This window comes from Lepidochelys kempii, chromosome 1 (genome assembly GCF_965140285.1).
Source record: "Lepidochelys kempii isolate rLepKem1 chromosome 1, rLepKem1.hap1, whole genome shotgun sequence".
Lineage (NCBI taxonomy): Eukaryota > Metazoa > Chordata > Testudines > Cheloniidae > Lepidochelys > Lepidochelys kempii.
The window spans coordinates 17,723,908-17,747,563 of record NC_136380.1 but is presented as its reverse complement, the minus strand read 5'-3'; the positions used below and the strand labels follow the sequence as shown (position 1 = coordinate 17,747,563).

Below are 23,656 nucleotides of genomic sequence, written 5' to 3'. Positions count from 1 at the left end.
TCGCAGAGCTTGGCTGTAGACAATGGATCGTGTGGTGTGGGCAGGGTGAAAGCTGGAGGCATGTAGGTAGGAATAGCGGTCAGTAGGTTTCCGATATAGGGTGGTGTTTATATGACCATCGTTTATTAGCACTGTAGTGTCCAGGGAGTGGATCTCTTGTGTGGACTGGACCAGGCTGAGGTTGATGGTGGGATGGAAATTGTTGAAATCATGGTGGAATTCCTCAAGGGCTTCTTTTCCATGGGTCCAGATGATGAAGATGTCATCAATATAGCGCAAGTAGAGTAGGGGTGTTAGGGGACGAGAGCTGAGGAAGCGTTGTTCTAAGTCAGCCATAAAAATGTTGGCATACTGTGGGGCCATGCGGGTACCCATAGCAGTGCCGCTGATTTGAAGGTATACATTGTCCCCAAATGTAAAACAGTTATGGGTAAGGACAAAGTCACAAAGTTCAGCCGCCAGGTTAGCCGTGACATTATCGGGGATAGTGTTCTTGACGGTTTGTAGTCCATCTTTGTGTGGAATGTTGGTGTAGAGGGCTTCTACATCCATAGTGGCCGGGATGGTGTTATCAGGGAGATCACCGATGGATTGTAGTTTCCTCAGGAAGTCAGTGGTGTCTCGAAGGTAGCTGGGAGTGCTGGTAGTGTAGGGCCTGAGGAGGGAGTCTACATAGCCAGACAATCCTGCTGTTAGGGTGCCAATGCCTGAGATGATGGGGCGCCCAGGATTTCCAGGTTTATGGATTTTAGGATTGAATAGAGACTGGGAGTGGCTAAGTCATTATGCAAGTTAACCTATTTCCCCTTGTTCCCCCCTCCCCCCCCAGACGTTCTTGTTATACCCTGGATTTGTGCTGGAAATGGCCCACCTTGATTATCATACACATTGTAAGGAGAGTGATCACTTTAGATAAGCTATTACCAGCAGGAGAGTGGGGTGGGGGGAGGTATTTTTTCATGCTTTGTGTGTATAAAAAGATCTTCTACACTTTCCACAGTATGCATCCGATGAAGTGAGCTGTAGCTCACGAAAGCTTATAATAAATTGGTTAGTCTCTAAGGTGCCACAAGTACTCCTTTTCTTTCTAGTTTTGTGAGATACCTTTGTAACTCCTAGCAGTCTGCTTTGGACTTACAAAATTATTCAAGATAGTTATCATCTACAAACTTTTCCACTTTACTTTTCACCCCCTTTTCCAGACTGTTAATGAATATGTTGAACAGCACGGATCCCAGTACAGATCCTTGGGGGACCCTGTTGTTCATCTCTCTCCATTGTGACTGTTGATTCCCAACCTTTGTTTCCTATCGTTCAACCAGTTACTGATTCATGAGAGGACCTCTCCTCTTATCCCATGGCTGCTTAGTTTCCTTAAGAGTCTTTGGTGATGGAATTTCTCAGACTTTCTGAAAATCCAAGTATGCCGTATCAACTGGATCACCCTTATCCACATGTTTGTTGACTCCCTCAGAGAATTCTCATAAATTGGTGAGGCATGATTTCCCTTTACAAAAACCGTGTTGACACTTCCCCAACAAATCATATCCATTAATTCTGTTCCTTATTATAGTTTCAACCAGTTTACCCGGTACTGAAGTTAGGCTCACCAGCCTGTAATTTGCCAGCATCTCCTATTGAGCCCTTCTTAAAAATTGGCCTGACATTAGCTACCATCTAGTCATCTGGTACAGAAGCTGCTTCTTCTTTCTTCGTTTTCCTTTATGTTGCTTTTCCTGGTGAGTGTTGTGGCAGCGGCGGCAGTATGGAGAGTAAGGAGGACTAGACCTTCCTTTGCTCCACAACAGATGTCAGCTCCTTCTGGGGGTTCCCCAATGTTCTCAGGCCAGCAGGGAGATATAATCCCTCCAGCATGTGCTGGGTCAGCCTCAGGGCCTCCTCCCAGTGGGACGTGCTCAGCAGAGTTCCAAAGGAAGCCTCCCAGCGGGCATCTTTATCGGGTGCCCAAACTACCTCAACTAGCTCCTCTCAATCCGGAGGAGTGGTGGCTCTACTCCGAGGCTCTCCCGAATAGCCGAGCCCCTCACCTTGTCTTGGAGAGTAAGCCCACCCACCCTGTGAAGAAACCTCATTTCTGCCACTTCTACTTGTAATCTCGTCCTTTTGGTCATTACCCAAAGTTCGTGACCATAGGTGAGGATGGGGATGTACATTGACCTTTAAACCAAGAATCATAGAATATCAAGGTTGGAAGGGACCTCAGGAGGTCATCTAGTCCAACCCCTGCTCAAAGCAGGACCAATCCCCAATTTTTGCCCCAGATCCCTAAATGGCCCCCTCAAGGATTGAACTCACAACCCTGGGTTTAGCAGGCCAATGCTCAAACCACTGAGCTATCAGCATTGTCCTGGTTCCTAAGGGTTTTGGAGGAAAACCCCTGTTCCATCTACCCCATGTAGCCAAGTCCTGCCCTGACCTGCTTGGGAAACAGGAGTGGGCAGACACCTTCAGAAGTCTGTTAGTAGCTGGGGTGGAGCAAAACGGGGATGGAAGACCGGAAATAGCTCTGGAAAGCAGGGCTTATGCAGAGTATTGAAGCGAGCTTATTGAGAAGATGAGAGAGAGTGTGGTTGGGTTGAATGGGTAAAAGCAGAGGTTCCTCAGCTGCTCTTTCCAAGCATAGAGCCATAGGGATGAGCAGGCAGTTTGTTGGTAAATAGCCTTTGGGAACAGTTTTGGATATTACTCTTTCTTCCCTGTGCCTCATTGCAAATTCTTTAGTGACCCCCAAGGTCATGCGTAGAGCTGGAACTGTATTTAGCTTTTGCTGCCATAGTATCTAGAAACTTGGTTTAAAAAAAGGTTTCAGAGTAGCAGCCGTGTTAGTCTGTATCCGCAAAAAGAAAAAGAGTACTTGTGGCACCTTAGAGACTAACCAATTTATTTGAACATAAGCTTTTGTGAACTACAGATTCTGCAGGAACTGCTTTTACCCCTTGAGAAAGACTGACGTTGACCACCGCCCCCTATTCACTCAGTATGATCCCACAGAAATGGCCTGCTTTTCAGTATAAGAGCAAAGTAACCTTTATAACCAACATTTTTAAATTGGCTCTTGATTGTATTTAAACAGAAGGCTGGTTGAGACCTTAACTGTAGGCGGCCCGCTATAGTTAGCCATAGCTTTTTTCCTAATTTCCTATGTATTTCCTGCTAGTTACTTTCTCTGAAGCATGGATGTTTTTTTCACACATTTTTCTGTTCAGGTTCATGTCTCTCCCTCATCACTATCGTAGTCTGTGTTTGTAAAGCACATAGCACAATGAGGTGCTGGTCAATGACTGAGGCTTCTTGGTCGTGCCACAATAGTCGTCATAATTAAGCAACCTGACTAGCATTTGTCATAAATTATGTCCCTTTGTAATCCTAAGAACAGAGACCTTACTAAAGCAGATGGGACTTCTGAGATTTTATTTGCAGCTCACCTTAGGGCACCCTTTCCCAAAAGGCTAGGTATGCCCCCCGGGAGGGTACGAAGTATTAGCTGCAGTGATGGGTGCAGATCGGCGTCTCAGTTATTCTCCAGAGCCCCAGCTTTAAGGTTAAGACTGTGGCTGTTCTAGCTGCACAGAGAATCTCAAAACGGTGACCCATGTGTAACAATGGAACAATGTCTGCCTGTGTTTGCGGAGAGCCTGAAAAAAAACAGCCCTGAGGTGTGAACTGCCCTATTCTTTTTGGTGGCTGCTCAGACGTCAGTAAACTTGAATGTCAATATTTCACTGCTCATCCGAACATGGAAGAAAGGAGTAGTATCACACTAGAAAGATCTACACTATCTGCTGGGACTGACCATTCGTTTTGGGGTAGGCTTTAACAACACAGAGCAGGGCTTCGTTTTCCAATTGGTATCATTTTCCTGAAGAAGGCTTAGCTTTTAGAAGGTTGGGAAATGCTGCCTTAAAGAATGATGAAATTCGATGCTTCTCAATTATGCAGCACATGAAAGGAAATTCCCTCCTGTATTCTCTTCATGCACATCACTGCTCTGCCTTGTACAGTCTTAAATACGTTTGGATGCAGATGCGTGAATGCTGTATAGGACCTATTCAGCACCCCTGCTGTTAAGAGTTACCAAGTGTAAGGCGTAATTGGCTAATTTATCTTGGATCCTTTTAAAACAAAACTCTTCATGAAGTGTCTTGTGCAACATTTGTCTGAATCACCCTCATAACACAGACTCTTGTAATTAGATGGCAAACTAACTTCCATTAATTAGACTGGTACAGACACTTAATTGGAGCTATAAAAAGCAGCCATGACATGTCTGTTTTAATTCAATTACTGCACACTACAGTCTTGTTTGTAATTGCTCTAGTGATTTTTAATTACTTTTTTTTTATTTGATGGGAATGCGATTTTAGTGTTTAAAGCAGGGGACCTGGGAATTGGGACTCCTGCTCAGAGGTTTGCAACTTGCTTGGACAAGCTGTTTGACCTCTCTCTACTCATCTGTAAACTGGGGTGACATCCCTGGGGGTATAGTCAGTACAAGAGATGTGCTAGGTTGACGGTCAGCATGGCGAGACGTCCTCTAGTTGAGGCACATGCTGTTGGGCTTGATGCAACGATGGTCTGAAGTAAATAGGATTAAATTCAATAAGGACAAATGCAAAGTACTCCACTTAGGAAGGAACAATCAGTTGCACACATACAAAATGGGAAGTGACTGCCTAGAAAGGAGTACAGTACTGTGGAAAAGAATCTGGAGGGTCATAGTGGACCACAAGCTAAATATGAGTCAGCAGTGTAACACTGTTGCAAAAAAAGCGAACATCCTTCTGGGATGTATTAGCAGGAGTGTTGTAAGCAAGACACGAGAAGCAATTCTTCTGCGTTACTCGGTGCTGATAGGCCTCAGTTGGCATATTGTGTCCGGTTCTAGGTGCCACATTTCAGGAAGGATGTGGACAAATTGGAGAAAGTCCAGAGAAGAGCAACAAAAATGATTAAAGGTTTAGAAAACATGACTTCTGAGGGAAAATTGAAAAAATTGTATTTGTTTAGTCTGGAGAAGAGAAGACTGAGAGGGGACATAACAGTTTTCAAGTACATAAAAGGTTGTTACAAGGAGGAGGGAGAAAAATTGTTCTTAACCTCTGAGGATAGGACAAGAAGCAGTGGGCTTAAATTGCAACAAGGGCGGTTTAGGTTGGACATTAGGAAAAACTTCCTAACTGTCAGAGTGGTTAAGCACTGGAATAAATAAATAAAATAAAACCTAGGGAGGTTTATGAATCTCCATTTTTAGAGGGCTTTCCCTTCACCCTCCCACTTCCCTGGTTCTTGTCACACAGACAGTAAGGAGCAAACGACTGGAAGTCCGAAGCACAGACAACACGATGTTTATTGGGGTTAGTTTCCAAGCAAGCATATTCCGAAGCCCTTCACACCAGTCGGGCTTATCTCTATACGCCATAGAGCCTGTTCCCCATTGTCCCCAGCGTTTACCCCATGTCCCCCTTCCCAGCTCTGATGCTGCAGAGCGTTTACCTCGTGTCCCCTTCCCAGTTTTGATGCCGCAGAGCCTTGCCTGTGTCCCTGTTCCCCATTCCCATTCTCTCCCCTTAGCAAGCATGAGTCCAATTTCCCTTCCACCCACTTCCTGTTTATGTAGTAATAGTCTCAGCTATACCTTAACCAATCATTTTACTGAAATTTAACTAACCAATTATATTCCACTACCCTAATTAACTTACACCTAGCAACATTTATTGTACGGCAGACAGAAACAATTTGAGAACCAGACAGATTAACAATAGAAAAGTGGGGGCCATAAAGATAAAACGTACAGAAATGAGGGTTTCACAACCATTGAGAAGTGATTTCTTGCCAGACAGGGTGATATCAAACTAAATTCTCTTTAACTGTCTTAAGTTCTGTTTAAAACGTCAGAAAAACCAAAAGTGTGAAAGAGGGGGTGGGGTGGAAAGCAACCAATTAACCCCGTGAAGTTGTTTTAAAGTACAGGATAACAGCAGCAAATTAAGCAAACTGAGGAGGAGGAGAAGGAAAAGAAGAAATGGGTATAGTTAGCTCTGAGCCAAAAGTAGGACTCCTGGGGTTGAAACTGTTGGGGACGGTTTCGGTTGGACATTAGGAAAAACTTCCTAACTGTCAGGGTGGTTAAGCCCTGGAATAAATTGCCCAGGGAGGTTGTGGAATCTCCATCATTGGAAATTTTTAAGAGCAGGTTAGACAAACACCTGTCAGGGATGGTCTAGATCAGTGGTTCCCAAACATGTTCCGCTGCTTGTCCAGGGAAAGCCCCGGGCGGGCCGGGCCAGTTTGTTTACCTGCCGCCTCTGCAGGTTTGGCCGATCGTGGCTCCCAGTGTCCACGGTTCGCTGCTCCAAGCCAATGGGAACTGCTGGAAGCGGCTGCCAGTACATCCCCTGGAGCAGCTCCCTGTGCCAGCTGTATCTCAGGAACTGACTGTAGTTAGCTGAAGGCAGAAAGCAAACTCTTGCTGCTTTCCACACCTCCCTTAAAACAAACTGATTGCATCACAAAACAAACAACAGCAAGCATTTCTTTAAAGATGAACAGTGCTTGCACCCTAAGAAAAAGAAAGTGGAAGTGATGTGTAACAGCACTACCTGGCGAATGTTGCCATAACCACTTTTTTTCAGGATTTTAGCATAGTCGTTCATTTGTTTTGCATGCTGTAGGTTTTGAAACCTGCAGGATTTAAATACTTGGATCCAGACTTTTAAAGGGGCCTCAGCCGTATTTCCATTCGTACATCGGAGCAGCTGTGTGCGTAATTTTTGAGCACTGTTTTTGTGCTGCATGCAATCAGTAGAATACCGGGACTACACATAGTTTGAAAAAATTGATGCTTTAAAAAACTCTTTAAAGCCACTCCACTGCAATTTGAGGAGGGTGTGCATCCTCTCCAGCATAGAGGGTAAAGATGGGACACAACTGCTTTCATTAAAGTCGTGTACTTTGCCCCTCTTATGATCAGGTTTTGAATGAGATCTTTGCTACATATTTTATCTCAGTTTGTGGAACATTTTGTGTCATTCCACTATGAAATGTCCCAGTTAGCTAAGACATGGGAATGGTTATTTGAACTAATGCCTAAAAACTGGTGTGCTGTCATTGCTAATCTGGAGGCTTTATTGATTTTTTTAAAAATAAAGTGATTTGATGAAAATCAAAACCAGGGAAAAACAAAACTCCACTGAAAATAAGACATCATATAGTAAATGCAGAGGAGTAGTGCTTAGGAGATCTCAGTTCTATTTGTGGTCCAGCCATAAGCTTGCAGTATGGCTTGAAGCAATTCATTTTACCTCTGTGTGCTGCAGTTTCCCCATCTGTAAAATAAGGATAATGCACAGGTGTGTTGTGAGGCTCAATTCGTATGTCACGTGCTTAGAGGGCCTGGGATGGCAGGTGGCTGTAGAAATGCAAAGAATATGATTAATATTTATTTATTAGATTATATGAATATGCCTGGATCTGTGTCAATCTGACCTGGGTGACCCTATATTAATTTTGTTTGGTACCTCCTTCAATGTCTTTATCCCCAGTTCTTTGCACCAAGTGCAGAACTGATGAAATTGCAACTGGAGAGAGCCAGGCCTCTAGGTATGGTTGTGCTATTGTTCCGGGCCCACTCTTCATCCTGCAGCGGGTGCAGGGCTCCGTTTGCCCCTTGGCAATCACGGTGTGGGAGACTGCTGCCTGATCTGACTGACTGGTGGCAGAAGTTTGGCACTTCTCAGTCCGTGCCTGTCTAACCATCTCAGATAGCAGCTTGTTTTTGGCTGTATACAGAAGGAAGTATAGTTCTACCTTGTCACATCAAGTATTGAAACAGCAGCCACCAGCATCTCCTGCATAGGCCTAAAGCCACCCTTGCATTGCATGAGCAAATGGTCGAGGTGTATCTTTCCACATCTATAGTTATCAGTAGAGCTGATCAAAAAGACTATATTTTACAGAAATTATTTCAAATGAATTTTTCCAATTTTTTTCAACAAAAATCCCCCAAACCTGAAAATAAATATATATATATATATATAAAAAAAATAAAAAAATGGACTTTGTCACCCCAGTGTCTGTTTTTCAAATGAAGGCAGGGTGGGGACGAGGAAGAAGTTGGGGCAAAATCACGTGTTTTGCTTTTTCTCAAGTTTTTTAAAACAAATATTCATTGTAAATGTTTGTTTTCAAGAAAGGCCATTTTTCATCTTGAAAGGAGTTTCAGTTAGAGTGTGAGCCGGCTCCAGCCAGCAGCCCCGTTCTGTCTCCTTTCCTCCCACTGACTTTCTTAGGATCAGTGGGTGCTCAGCTTCTCTGACAGCCTGGCCCTGTGTGCGTTGGCTCTGCCTGCTTGAATGAGCAGCGGCATATAGTGCTTTGTATCCTGAAAGGTCCCACGGCCTGTCGCGAACCGCTGCATTGCTTAAAGACAGCCTCCCCTGAGTTTAGAGTGGCAGCCAGCTGGTGCCCAGTGGTTGAGGGAGGGGGAGTCTTGGCCTTGGACATTGGGGCAAAATCCTCCGTTTATGGAAAGTGCCTGGGGGGCAGGTTGGCCCTCAGTGATAAAAGCCTCACAAAATGAGCAAGGTCAGGTGAAATACAATGGAACTGTGTAAGAATGAGCCTTTTTTGCACTCCTCTTCGGCTTCCTCTTCCTCCAGAGAGGACAGCATGCTGAGGAAGCTCAGCCTCAGGTGCTTTCCCATCCTTATCTGCTGCTCCTACTCTCTCTTGACGTCATGTCTTGCTTACCACCCTTGGATTGAAACACTTTTTAGGTTTTTGATCTGACGTTTAAGAAAGGGCCTTTCATCTGGGAACAAACTGTGGGGGTGGAGGATCAGCAAAGAGAACACTATCTTTGTAGGTCACATTCTGTGTCCACTTACTCTTGTTTCAGAAAAGGATTTATTCCCACTCAGCACAGGTTGCCTTCTGGGTCAAACCTGCCCTAAAGACCCATTCCAGTGATTTCTTTGTGTTGGCAATGCACCTGCAACTTTGGGAGCACTGCAGCAAAACAAATAAGAAGTAATAAACATGTGTATGTGTGGTCTAGTAGCTAGCCCTGAGTCAGGACTCCTGGGTCCTATTCCCAGCCTTGTCACTAACTTGCTGCGTGATGGTTATTAAGCTGACTGTGTAAAATGGCTCAGAGGTATATTTGCTTAGTTCGGTGACACAAGTAAGTCTTTATTATTCCTGCAGAGCCCTCGCTGTGAGAAGGGGAGCTGGATCCTTTCCTTGCCCATGAGTGATTAGCAGAATTGTTAACTAAAGTTGAATTGCAGCATAAAAGTCATCAATGGAGCTGGGTGGCTGAGCCCAAGTCTGCAATGTTGCTGTGCTGGTTTAAAGGTGTGCTTTTAAGCCAGTTTAAAGTGGTGTAGCTTTGGGCCTCTTATATTGGTTTAAACCTAGCTCTTACCATTTAACATGCTCCTGTAATAGTTGTTTTTTAAATCGACTTGAGTGAAACCAGCGTAACTTCTACATGTGGACAAGCCATGAGAAAGGGAAGTGGGGATAGCCAGCCATCAGCCGCCTGGCTGCTCCCCACGAAATGGGTCAAATGGGAGAGAACCAGGAGGATTTGAGTAGCAAGGGAAATAGAGGTGTTGGAGTGGAGAGAGATGGTCATTTTCCCCGTGTTTTGGTTTCCCTTGGTCCTGGGAATATACATACAGGTCGGACTCGACTAATGATCTCTGAGTACAGTTCAAAGACCTGGATCACAAGGGCTCAGTCCTGCAAGGTGCTGAGCGCTGTGACCCCAATCCAACAAAGCACTTAGTCTCGTGCTTAACATGGAACATGTGAGTAGTTCCATTGACTTAGATGGGGCCAGTCACATGCCTAAAATTAAGCATGTGCCTCAGCGCTTTGCTGGATCAGGGCCAGAGTGTTCAGCATCTTACAGGATTTAACATGCTGGTGCCATAGGATGTGTGCTTTGTGTGGTACAGTACAATGTTGGGCTCCAGACTGGGAGTGAATGAGAAGAGAAGTGAATGAAATCAAATAGCAGTTTTGGAGAGAGAGCAGTTTATTAAAGGTAGCGTTGCACTCTTTGCTAGTGCTGTTTTCATTCAGATAGTGTCTATTAGCTATGTGAACAGTTGGCTCCGGTGGGCTCAGTCCTGCTTTGTGTGAAATTGGCTACCGAGGGTCTTGTTTCAAAGCCTATTTTGTGTTCCTGTGGTAGCATATATCAGGACAGTATTACAGACAATAATGCCCCAGCTGCCACGCTTTGGCACACGTTAGGGTTTGTCTGGTATCTTACCCCCCCCCTCGCCCCCGGTTGCATCTGAGGACATAAAAGGGCCTGATTTTCAGAGGTGCTGAGAACCATCAGCTCCCATTGACTTCAGTTGGGATTGAGGGTGCTCAGTACTTCTTGGGATTCTCCATCACTGACCATTTTTAAATCAAGATTGGCTCCGTTTCTAAAAGCTCTGCTCCAGGAATTGTTTTGGGGAAGTTCTATGGCCTGTGTTATACTGGAGGTCAGGCTAGATGGTCACAGTTGTCCTCGCTGGCCTTGGAATCTATGAATCTTATGAAAATTAAGCTCCTGATTTTCAGATGTCACTTTCAAATGCTAAGGTTATGTCTGTACTGCGATAAACTCATGGCATGGAGTCCTAGAGACTGGGTCAGCTGGCTCAGGCTGTGGAGCTAAAAATAGGAGTGTAGACATTTGAGCCTGGGCTGGAGCCTGGGCTCTTAAGACCCTCCCCGCACATGAGGTCTCAGAGTCTGGGCTTCACCCCAAGCCCAAATGGTAACTGGGATAAAATACAGCATGATTTTACAAAAGGTAGATTGTGCCAGACCAATGTGAGCTCCTTCTTTGAGAAGAAAAGTAATTTTTTTTTTTAGACAAAGGAAATGCAGTAGGTCTAATCTACTTGGATTTCAGTAAGGCATTTGATACAGTTCCACATAGGAAATTATTAATTAAATTGGAGAAGATGGGAATTAATATGAGAATTGAAAGGGGGATAAGGAACTGATTAAAAGGGGAGACTACAATGGGTCATGCTGAAAGGTGAACTGTCAGGCTGGAGGGAGGGTACTAGTGGAGTTCCTCAGGAATCGGTCTCAGTACCAATCTTATTTAACATTAACATAATGAGCTTGGCACAAAAAGTGGGAGTGTGCTAATAAAATTTATGGATGACACAAAGTTAGGAAGTATTGCCAATATTGAGGAGAGCCGGAATACCATACAAGAAGATCTGGATGACCTTGAAAACTGAGTAAAAGAAATGGGATGAAATTTAACAGTGCAAAGTACAAGGTCATGCACTTAGCGACAAACAACAAGATATTTTGCTATAAGGACTTATCGGTTGGAAGTGACAGAGGAGGACAAAGACCTGGGTGTATTGGTTGATCACAGGATGACTATGAACTGCCAATGTGATGTGGATGTGAAAAAGGCTAATGCATTCCTAGGATACATCAGGCGAAGTATTTCCAGTAGAGACAGAGAAGTCTTTATACCATTATACAAAGCACTAGTAAGACCTCATTTGGAATACTGTGTGCAATTCTGGTCTCCCATGTTTAAGAAAGATGAATTCGAACTGGAACAGGTGCAGAGAAGGGCTAGTAGGATGACCCAAGGAATGGAAAACCTACCTAATGAGAGGAGACTCAAAGAGCTTGGCTTGTTTAGCCTAACCAAAAGAAGGCTATGGGGATATATGATTGCTCTCTATAAATGCACCAGAGGGATAAATACCAGGGAGGGAGAGGAGTTATTTAAGTTAAGCACCAATGTGGACACAAGAACAAACAGATATAAAGTGGCCATCAATAAATTTAGGCTTGAAATTAGCCGAAGGTTTCTAACCATCAGAGGAACGAATTTCTGGAAAAGCTTTCCAAGGGGATCTGTGGCGGCAGAAACCTAACTGGCTTCAAGACTGAGTTTGATAAATTTATGGAGGGGATAGTATGAGAAGACTGCCTACAATGGCATGTAGCCGATCTGCAACTGCTAGCTGCCGATATCTCCAGCGGCTGGTGATGGGATACTAGATGGGGAGGGCTCTTTCGCAGGGTGTCTGGCTGGTGGGTCTTGCCCACGTTCTCAGGATCTAACTGATCACCTTATTTACGGTTTGGAAGGAATTTTCCTTCAGGTCAGATTGGCAGAGATGTTGGGGTGCAGGGAGTTCACCTTCCTGTGCAGCATGGGGTAGGGAATACTTGCAGGTTTAAACTGGTATAAATGGTGGATTCTCTGTAACTTGAAGTCTTTAAATCATGATTTGAGGACTTCAGTAACTCAGCCAGAGAGTAGGGGTACATTACAGGAGTGGGTGGGTGAGGTTCTGTGGCCTGCAATTTGCAGGAGGTCAGACTCGATAATCCCGGTAATTACAGGCCTGTAAACCTGACTTCAGTACCGGGCAAACTGGTTGAAACACTAGTAAAGAACAATATTGTCAGACGTATAGATGAACATAATTTGTTGAGGAAGCGTCAACATGGTTTTAGTAAAGGGAAATCACGCCTCACCAATCTACTAGAATTCTTTGAGGGGGTCAACAAGCATAGGGACCAAGGGGATCCAGTGGATATAGTGTACTTAGATTTTCAGAAAGCCTTTGACAAGGTCCCTCACCAAAGGCTCTATGCAAAGTAAGCTGCCCCAGGATAAGAGGGCAGGTGCTCTCATGGATTGGTAACTGGTTAAAAGATAGGAAACAAAGGGTAGGTATAAATGGACAGTTTTCAGAATGGAGAGAGGTAAATAGTGGTGTCCCCCAGGGGTCTGTTCTGGGACCCGTCCTATTCAACATATTCAGAAATGATCTGGAAAAAGGGGTAAACAGTGAAGTGGCAAAATTTGCAGTTGATACACAATTATTAAAGATAGTTAAGACTTGGCAGACTGCGAGGAGCTACAAAAGGATCTCTCAAAACTGGGTGACTGGGCAACAAAATGGCAAATGAAATTCAGTGTTCATAAATGCAAAGTAATGCACATTGGAAAGCATAATCCCAACTATACATATAAAGTGATGGGGTCTAAATTAGCTGTTACCACTCAAGAAAGAGATTTTTGAGTCATTGTGGAGAGTTCTCTGAAAACATTCACTCAATGTGCAGTGGCAGTCAAAAAAGCGAGCAGAATTCTGGGAATAATTAAGAAAGGGATAGATAATAGGACAGAAAATATGTTGCCTCTATATAAATCCATCGTATGCCCACATCTTGAATACTGAGTGCAGATGTGGTCGCCCCATCTCAAAAAAGGTGTACTGGAATTGGAAAACGTTCAGAAAAGGGCAACAAAAATGATTAGGGGTATAGTATGGCTTCCGTATGAGGAGAGATTAATAAGACTGGGGCTTTTCATCTTGGAAAAGAGACGGCTAAAGGGAGATATGATAGAGACCTATAAAATCATGACTGGTGTAGTGAAAGTAGATAAGGAAGTGTTGTTTACTACTTCTCATAACACAAGAACTAGGGATCACCAAATTAAATTAATAGGCAGCAGGTTTAAAACAAATAAAAGGAAGTATTTCTTCACACAACACACAGTCAACCTATGGAACTCCTTGCCAGAGTGTGTTGTGAAAGCCAAGACCATAAGAAAAAAGAACTAAATAAATTCATGGAGGATAGGTCCATCAATGGCTATTAGCCAGGCTGCGCAGCAATGGTGTCCCTAGCCTCTGTTACAAGAAGCTGGGAATGAGCGACAGGGGATGGATCACTTGATGATTATCTGTTCTGTTCATTCCCTCTGGGGCACCTGTCACTGGCCACTGTCAGAAGACAGGGTACTGGGCTAGATAGACCCTTGGTCTGACCCAGTAGGGCCATTCTTATGTTCTTATCACGATGGTCCTTTCTGACTTTAAAGTCTGAGTCTATGCTACAGTTTGATATCTCTGGAGCCTGAGCACCACGAGCCAGAGTAGACTGACATGGGCCAGCCACAGCCACGCCAGGAGTCTCTTATTGCAGTGTAAACATACGCTACTGGTCTTAAGGGAACTGGGAATGTTATTAATTGTATCTCAGTAGTGTCTAAGAACCCCAGTCATGGATCAGCCTCTTGTGCTTGGGAGGAGCTCCCCGTAAACATGCGCAAAGCTAGTTCCCTATTCTCCTTCAAATGCCTCCTTAAAATTTTCCTTTGCTGTGATACGTTAGGCCACTGGTGTACTGTCTATCATGCTGACCAATATTGTCTTGTTTCCTTGTGCTCCTCTGGCTGTCCGTATCCATTGGTTGTCTCTTATCTTGTAAGTGATGAGCTAGGAAAATGATTTTTCCAACAGCATTATCATTTGTCTCATTCCTGGTCATTACTGGACAGTGGAAGTGCTCTTTCCTCCAAATAGTACTGTATAAACTTGTTGCAACATGGAGATCAGAAGGAAGAGCTAACTGATCAATAACATGTATGTTCCTTTATTTGGAATCCTATGACGCTTTTGAAACTTTTTAATTTTTTGTGATCTTGGGTTTTTGGGTTTTTTTTTTTTCTTTTTAACCCTTCTGTTTATCAGAATTAACATGAATGGAAACTTTTGTGATCAGATTTTTGTCAGCTGCACATCCTCTTTCAGTGTGTACCCTTACTGAGTTTGTCTCGGATTCCATGTACAACTCCTGCACTTCACTGCTTCGCGTGAATATCAAGCAACTCTTAATCTCTACTAGGAGAGTTTGTTTTCCTGTATGCTGCCTACCGTTAAAGATAGCGGCAGGTAAAGAATAAACCGAATGGCACAGCTAATCTAGACCCATTCTACTGTTCGTGATCACAGCTATATTCTGCTGAAGCGGGGGTGGCGAACCTGTGGCTCCGGAGCCACATGCGGCTCTTGAGAAGTTAATATGCAGCTCCTTGTACAGGCACCGACTCTGGGGCTGGAGCCAGGGGTGGCAGGTTCGTAGAGATTTTGGTGGAGCCCAGAACCCACCCCCACCCAAACGCCACCCACCACCTGCTCTGGGAGGGAGTTTGGGTGCGGGAGGAGGTCTGGGGTACGGGAGGAGGTCTGGGGTGCGGGCCCTAGGCTGGGGCAGGGGATTGGGGTGCAGGTTCTGGGAGGGAGTTTGGGGATGGGAGGGGGTGCAGGGGTAAGGGCTGTGGGGTGTGGCTGCAGACGAGGGGTTTGGGGTATGGGAGGGGCTCAGGGCAAGAGTAGGGGTGAGGGCTCTGTCTGGGGCTGGGAATGTGGGGTGTGGGAGGGGCTCAGGGTGAGAGTAGGAGTGTGGGGGGTGAGGGCTCTGTCCGGAGCGGGGGGGTTTGGGGCTTAGAAAGGCTCAGGGCTGGGGCAGAGGGTTGGTGTGCAGGGGGATGAGGGCTCTGGCTGGGGCTGGAGATGAAGGGTTTGTGATGTTGGAGGGGGCTCAGGGCTGGGGCAGAGGGTTGGGGTGCGGGGGGATGAGGGCTCTGGCTGGGGCTGGAGATGAGGGGTTTGGGGTGTTGGAGGGGCTCAGGGCTGGGGGTAGAGGGTTGAGGGTGTGTGTGGGGGTGAAAGCTCTGTCTGGGGGTGTGGGATCTGGGGTGGGGCAGGGCTGGGGATGAGTTTGGGGTGCAGGCAGGCTGCTCCGGGACAGGGGCCAGAGAGGAGGACTCCCCCCAGCCCTTTCCCTGATGGCAGCAGTGAGCTCTGGGGGAGGAGCCCCCCTTTCCCGCCCCTCCAGCAGCATACTCACCCCCACCACTGTCACGGCATGTGCTCTAGGGTCCCTCTCAGGCCCAGGAATCTCCCCCACCTCCCCCGTGGTGGGTGCCGGGGGGTGCTGTGTGCCCCTCCCCTGCTGTTGCCCTGACTGTAGTCTCACTGAGGGTGAGGGATGGGGCTGCCCCTTGCCCAGCATGGGGCAGGAGTGGTGACTGCCGGCGTGGGGGCCCCCTGTGCTGGTGGAGGGTCCCGCCAGAAAAGGGAAGGGTCTGAGGTGGAAGGGCAGGCTCAGAGTCAGTCTGCCCTGCCAGTGGAGATGGGAGTTGCTGTAGGGAGGCAGCATGGAGCTGCAGGGCAGAGGCGGAGGCAGGGAGGCTCGCAGTGGTGGGCCGGGGGCAGCAAGCGGGGGCCGGGGGACACTCAGGGGAGGTGCGGGGGGGGCCGAATATGGTGGAGCTGGGCCCCTGGGCTCTGAATATTGCTGGTGCCAAGGCACCTCGTGGAGATATAACTCGCCACCCCTGGCTGGAGCTACAGGTGCCAACTTTCCAATGTACCAGGAGGTGCTCACTGCTCTGCCACAGGCCCTGCCCCCACTCCACCCCTTCCTGCCCTGTCCCCTAAGGCTGCCATGCCCTCGCTCCTCCCTCCCCCCCCCCAAACCTCCTGCATGCCACGAATCATCAGCAGGTGTTGGGATGGAGGGGGAAGTGCTGATCGGCAGGGCTGCCGGTGGGTGGGAGGTGCTGGGACCAGGGGGGCAGGGAACTGATTCGGGGGGTGCTGACTTATTACTGTGGCCCTTTGACAATGTACATTGGTAAATTCTGGCTCCTTCTCAGGCTCAGGTTGGCCACCCCTGTACTGAAGTGTAGGGGTGGGAGTGACAAGGCTGTTTAAGCCGCTGGCCTATTGCTGTGAAGCTCTCTCCTGAATTAGAACTTCCATGAATCTGGCAGTCTTCAGATCACAATGGAAAACTTGCTGCTTTGAATGTAACCTTCCCAGGATAAAAACAAACTGAAAGGAGTTGACTTTCGGTAGGAAGAATTTTCGTGGAGGAAGATGGTGATCTGGAAGGCCCTCAGTTTCCATGCTAATGAGTGTGGCATAAGAGAGAGAAGAGATGAAATAGATTCCATGGAAGGCTGTTGGGCAAATACCAAACAATTAGGAGACAAGCTTTGAGCACATTTAAGTCACACAATGCCCCAGATGGGTCACTGGAAGTGGGGATTGAATGTGGGACCTATGGATCTAAAAGAAGGAGTCTCTACTCCCTGAAATGAATAAGACCCAGGTCTATTTATCTCAAAGGCTGTTGCAGACCTGTAAACCTCTGTGGACCAGCCATTAGAGGGCGGCAGAGAGCCACACTGTGTAAGAGAAGGTTACAGCGATACTACAAAATATTTCCTGTTGCCGCTAGCACCTGTTCAGCTGCATCGGTGATGGGAGCCCTCATGTCTACCAGACTGCAGTAGCTTGAGGCATTTTTACCACTACTATGTCAGTTAAACCTGTTGAAGAGCAGGTGTGAATAACATGGTCGAACAATAGTGTCTGGCAGCTGGAGCTTTGTCTGTCCTGAGCATTGTGATGTGCCAGCATGTCTCTGAGACCCTGATTTCTGCAGTGTTAGCTCTCATTTACTAAGAAAAATGTGTCTAGCACTAATGTGGATGGCAAAACCCATCCACATGCCATATGTTATCTGAATGAGGCTGACTCAGTAACAAAGAGGTGGGAACTGCCTCACTTATCTCAGTGTGTTATCTCTGAAGCATAATGATGGCAATTTTAAATGACAGTGCTGATAACTGTTTTGCTGAATCAGTTAATCAGTTTAACAGAAAGATCCCAGCTACTCTGGGATTGTGGGAGGAAAATGGGATTGTAGGTGGAGCTTGGGTAGAATGTACCCATCTGTGCTCCCCGTTCAAAATCTGCCGTCTTATCTTGTGTCTAAACTGCATCTTGTTTCTTTTTGCATTGCAGTGCATTTACACAGGTGTTCACCTTCGGCCCAACCTTTCGAGCCGAGAACTCTCAAAGTCGCAGGCACCTGGCAGAGTTCTACATGGTAGAAGCAGAGATGTCTTTTACTGAAAGCCTCCAGGACATCATTCAGGTAGGTACCAGTTTGTGTGTGATTTTAAAGGTATTGGAGCTTTCTCCTCCATTCACTGTGTTCAGCCTCACGGGCAGTGGAGTTGAACCTCCTATCTATATATATATATATATACATCTCCCCACTGTATTTTCCACTGAATGCATCCGATGAAGTGAGCTATAGCTCATGAAAACTTAAGCTCAAATAAATTTGTTAGTCTCTAAGGTGCCACAAGTACTCCTTTTCTTTTTCCTATCACCTACTGTAATCTCTCTAGATAAATCAGGAGTTGTACTGAAGACAGCTAAGCATTTAAGCTCTCTGTGAGCAGAGGAATGGCCATTGAGGGGAAATGAGGAAGGATTGGAGAAAAGGGCTGATCCATTGTGTGAGCCATTGGCCAAACAGAGATAGCTATGACGTGCTCCAGGACAGCGCTAATTTTTAATACAAAGGAACAACCTGCAGAGATTACTATTCCCAGCGTGTAATATTCTACCTTGATTTTAGCAGAAGGCTGGAACATGTAATCACTGCTGGTCTTACCTGCGTACTAAAGCTGAGATGAGAGCCATTTTGCACAGATGCCACCCTCTGGCTCTCAGAAAGCACAGTTTACACATTGCTGTCCTAGTTGTTCTGAGGACCCCACCTCCTGGGGCTTGTGGGGAAGAGTCAGTCCAGAGGAAATAGAGAATTAGAATCTTTCAGAATTTCTCAGGTTCTGCAATTCAAAAATAATTCAAAGTTCTGAAAGGTTTATGGGTTTTGCTCTGTTTAGGGGGAAGGAAAGAACTTTTCCCCTTTGGCTTTGAGAATTTTTGTTGTTGTTGTTAAATGTCTTGCAAAATCCTAATTTCTCTGGGTTCTCCCCTCCCCCCTCAATCTCTGACCACCATCAGCAGCTGTGAGAGAAATTCTTCTTCCTATCACAGTGGTTTATTCTACAGGTCACATTCGGGATTGCAAAATACTTATTCTTGTGATGTTCTTATTTAAAGAAGTAGAGTTCCTGTTTCTTGAAATCACTGGGCAAGCCATTAAAAAATATCTGAAAGCTGCACTAAGGTCTCAGTTAAGTTTCTGTTTCTCCATATGTTTTTAGAGAAACTGATCTAAATGCAACACCCTTGCACAGCTCAGTGCACCGTGCAGTTTTTCTGTTGAAAGTTTGTTGTCACTGGGTTTAGTGCTTTACAAAGGATGCCCAGTTGAAAGCCCTGGCAACTAATGGCCAAATTTGCATGCGTGGGTGTTTCAAGTTAGGTGTCTAAATCCATGTCTTGGTACCAAAATACAAACAGCCTGATATTTCCGAAGTGTGGACTACCTGCACCTCCCATCAATGCCAGTGACTGGGAGTTTTGGTTGCTCTATTCTATTGGATATCAAGCCATTTGTATAGGGGCGTCAACATGAATACACAAGCCTTATTTCACACACAGGAGCCTGAAGATTTTGGCCTAAGTCCTGACACTACCCTATTGCCACTGAGGCTGACCTCTTACCCAGATGGGCTACGTGTGTGTGAGAGAGAGAGAGAGAGAGAGAAAAGTTCAGGATCTCTGTCCATTCTATCCTTGACCTCTTTGATACAAGCAACAAGGACAAGTTATTGCCAGCACAGGAGTGGTGGCTTTGGGGCTGTAGACGCCTGCCCACTAGGAAACAGACTGAGATGGCAAAACTTATTTCGCATAAGCCACCAATAGCTCATACCACTTTTCATTCAGTATCTCCCAGGATGTGATAGTTTTTTTACTGTCATCCTGTAATGAAAGGTACTGTGTTGCATTACACAGTCCCCAGAGCTGTCCCACAATGTTGCCAACTCTTGTGATTTTTATCCCCCGTCCTGTGGTACTCAGCCTCTTTTCTTAAAGCCCCAGCTGCGGGAGTCATATGATTACATGAGACTCTCAGCTTTCATTTAAAAATCAGTCAGTTCCTAGTCCTCAAAGTCATGGAGAAGAGCTTGAAAACATGACCCAAGTCTAACCTGAAGGGTCAAAATCCAGAAGCCAAATAAAAAAGCACCCAAAATGTATTATTTAAAAAAATAAACCCTCATGATGTGGGTCTTGACTCATGGTTTTTTATGCTTGGGGTTGACAATACTGCATCTGTTCCCAGTTGTTTTTCTTATGGTAGTTAGTGAGTATTTAATTCTGAATAATTATGACTTTCTGCTCAAGCAAGGGAATCACTTTAGAGCAGATGAAGCTAGGTCCCTGCTGCTCTGGTTGCTGTCACCTGGCCACTGACAGACAGACAGAGCTGGGCTTTGTGTGGGGGAGTTTTTGAGGACCCGAGTGCTAATAGTGTTCTCGACATTGTTGACACTATATGTGCTGCATTCACAATGCCAGACATCCAAGACTGAAGGGGATATATGCAATGTTTTAATAGCAACTTTTGCACTTATTCGTCTGCTGTGATGGCTGCAGGCTCTTTAAAGACAGAGGTTTCGCATTCAAGGAGTTGTGTCAGATCCCCTGATTAAGAAGATATCATGGAATTAAATCTTGTCAATGTCCACTATATCAGTGCAGCCTTAAGGTCGAGAGTTTAACCACACAAGATGGAAAATTCAGAATGAAGAAGTCTACATCGATGGGAACTCCACTCCCTTGGTCCTATCCATTATGACATATGATGACATCATTCTACTCTGATTCAGAGCCAGTCCTCATCACCATGGTATCTGAGCACCTTCCAGAACTGCTCAGAACAAAGGCTCAGTCCTGCTAGATGCTGAGTAGTGTGATTCCAATCTAGCAAAAAACTGAAGTACATGCTTGCTTTTGAGCAAATGTGTCGTAGTCCCATTGGAGTCAATGGGGTTGCTCACATGCTCGAAGTTAAGCACATCCTTAAGTGCTGTGGTGGATTGGGGATCCTGCATGGTGCTGAGCACTCTAGCCAAGTCTCCTGATTACCGTGTCACATGTGGGTTATTCTATCTCCTCTTCTCTCCGAAGAACATTGGGCCATGTCACAGAATAGCTAGCAAATATTATAACAGGAAGCTATTATGCAGGCTACATGAGTAGGCTACTAGAAGCCTGTGGTGCATTGACAGGCATGATGCCGAAGGATACACGCCACTAACCACCAGAGAGGTGCACCAACAGCACACTAATATGCATATGGAGATTATAGCTGTGAGAGTTTGGCTGAAGAATTTATAAATAGTTGCATGAAGAAAACCTTAGCACTATTTGGGGGAGCAGCATTATCCCCATACGCTTCCTCGAGGGAAGTATAGCTCCTCATAGACAAACGCCTTTTCCGTTCTGTTATTTTGTTAACCCTTTCTGAGGTCCCGTGGGCAGTTTGAATTCCTTCTGCTTCCTCTGATTTTCTCCACGCTCTGTTGCTTTGTCAGCAGCACTTCATGGCCCAACGCCACCTTTTGCTGCTCTGCACTAGACACTGTATTTGGACTATTGAGCAGCTGGTGGAGGTTAGGCTTTACCCAGGAAGATGGGTTAAATTTGACAGATTGCTGATGAAAAGGCAGCTTGGCAGGAGCAGTCATGTCACTCTTTCATGCAGACCCTCCCTTTCTTCCTCCACGGATGCCGTTCCCCGCTCCAATGGCACTGAGTTCCACCCCCCCCCACCCCCCATTGACTTTTTCCTTGCCCATCATGGGTCTGGTCCAGTAGTTCGTGTGCTAGGCTGGGATTTGGGAGACTAGAGTTCAGATCTCTGCTCTGCTCCAGGCTTCTTCTGTGATGCTCTGTCCTTGGCCTTTGTGCTCCTGATTTGGAGTGTTGTGCAGATAAATATATTACAACTCTGAGGCACTTGTATATTGCACTAATGGGGGCTGTATAAGTACCTTAGGAAGAGCATCAAAAAGACCCGACCAGTCAAACAAACTGTAGCTTTGAACAATCAGTATCCACAGACAAACTCCCATACTGCCTCGGCATGATTCCATGTAAAAATAGTTTAATAAAACGTTAATGTTGAAAAAACTGAACGCTCTTTTTTCTTAGGAAACAGCTTCTTTTTGTATCATCATAAAGCATTTGTCAAGGAACGCAATATGTAATGTAGTACAAATGGTATTGCAGTTGTCCACTCTTATACATGTTAACTTAGTCATTCACAGTCCTATGATTTGGCTTGCTATCAGTCACTCTCAGTGAGATCTCCAAAAACCGTACAAAAATACTGACTTGGTAATGTTAAAGGTATGAATGGTTAAAGATGAATGACCTGCAAGATGAGATGGTCTCATCTCTTAGCTAATCACAGAGGTTGGGCAGGAGATAGTCCAGAATGTACACCTTCATTGCCTTTGTCTGCATTAGTGAAAGATGGGGGAGAGAAGGAGAGGGGAGGGGCGAAGCTGGGACTGGCTGGGTCAGGGGACTGGGACTGGGATGGAAAGCCTGAGTGGAGACTGGGACTGGCTTGGTGGTGATAATGGGACTGGGATGAGGAGCCAAGGGTGGGGGAAGAGACCAGGACCAGTGGAGGGACGCGGAGTTATTTAGGGCAGAAGGGGTTGAGCTTGGAGGGAAGGGGCAAAAGAGTCTGTGCGTGTTAGAGCACACTGCCCTCCAGCACCTGGCATGGAGCTCAACGTCCATGAGTCCTCAGTTCCCCTGCTGGTGCAAAGCATCCCATCCTCCACTAGTGCTGGTCCACATAGGCAATTACAACCTACTACTGCTGTCAGTTACTCCATTAACTCAAGTGGCAGAGGTCTGTGCAGTGCACCTAAAGGTTCCAACTCTTCTGATGACCCATGTGGGTGTTAATATGATACCCCATGATGGAATATTTCAGCTTGCTTTCATAAAATCCGACTCAATTGCACACACAAAAACTACATTAAAAGAACATTATTAGGGTTGCAAAGTCAAACACTCATTAATTAGGAAATGCCAGAATTAAGGTTGCCTGTGCAACCTTAATTTAACCCACTTGTCCATATGCATTATGATACAGTCTTTAATTACATGGTTACATAATATTTTCCCACAGGACCCCTGCCTCATTCAGTGCACGTTGTGGCTGGTGCTCTGGGGGTGAATCAGTGCTATATAGTAGGGGAGGCTGTTATCTGCCTCATTTGTTACGGACGTCGGAAGGTGCATAGTGAATGAGACAGGGCATTTCAGGAAGAGAAAGGACAGTCTTGTAGTACAACTGAATGCTGCCCTGAAGAATTAGATTCAATTCCTGCCTCTGCAATAGAGTTTCCGTGAGATACTAGACAAACCACTTAAACCACACTTTTCACAGGTGGCTCCTAATTCTGTGTTCTTCATTTTCTGGGTGCCCAACTTGAGACACCTGGGGTCTGATGTAGAAGTGCAGAGCACTCACAGCTGCAATTGAAGTCAACAAATAAAGTGATATGTTATGCTAAGTGCACCGAAAAATCATAACCTAGGTATCTCAAATTGGGCACCCAAAATTAGTAGATACTTTTGGTGTTAAGCTCTGTGTGCTTCAGTTCCCCATCTGTAAAATGGGGGTAATAATAGCCCTCCCCTCACAAGGGGTGTAGTGATAATTAATGTTTGTGAAGTGCTCAGATAACATAATGATGAGCACCATAGACAAGCCCTTGAGGAAATTAATAATTCTGTCTTCAGAGCAGGATTTGAATCATGTGTAGTAAATAAGGCTGTGGTCAAGGAGAAAACAAACTGTTAAGTAGCTCCTCATTAAGTGAGCACTGTTCATCCTGTGCACTTAATGAGGCAGGGGTCTTGTGGAAAAAAATAGTATGTAATGATGTAATTAAAGATCATCATGCATGTGCACAAGGGGACTGAATTAAGGTTGCATGGGCAACTTTGATTTGGGCACTTCTTAACTTGATTGC

The 23,656-nt window shown here is 45.6% G+C and overlaps 1 protein-coding gene across 8 annotated transcripts in view; it reads left to right on the top strand.

Annotated features, from left to right (window-relative positions):
- The window catches only part of NARS2 (asparaginyl-tRNA synthetase 2, mitochondrial), a 90,291-nt gene that overhangs the window by 28,349 nt on the left and 38,286 nt on the right, over positions 1 to 23,656 (top strand). For all 8 annotated transcript variants that reach the window (XR_012157897.2, XM_073335722.2, XM_073335741.2 and 5 more), the window contains one exon: positions 17,688 to 17,820. Coding sequence is in view for 7 of the 8 variants with exons in the window: in XM_073335722.2 (XP_073191823.2) it covers positions 17,688 to 17,820 (133 nt within the window). In the remaining variant the exon portion in view is untranslated. The remainder of the gene's footprint in view (positions 1 to 17,687; positions 17,821 to 23,656) is intronic.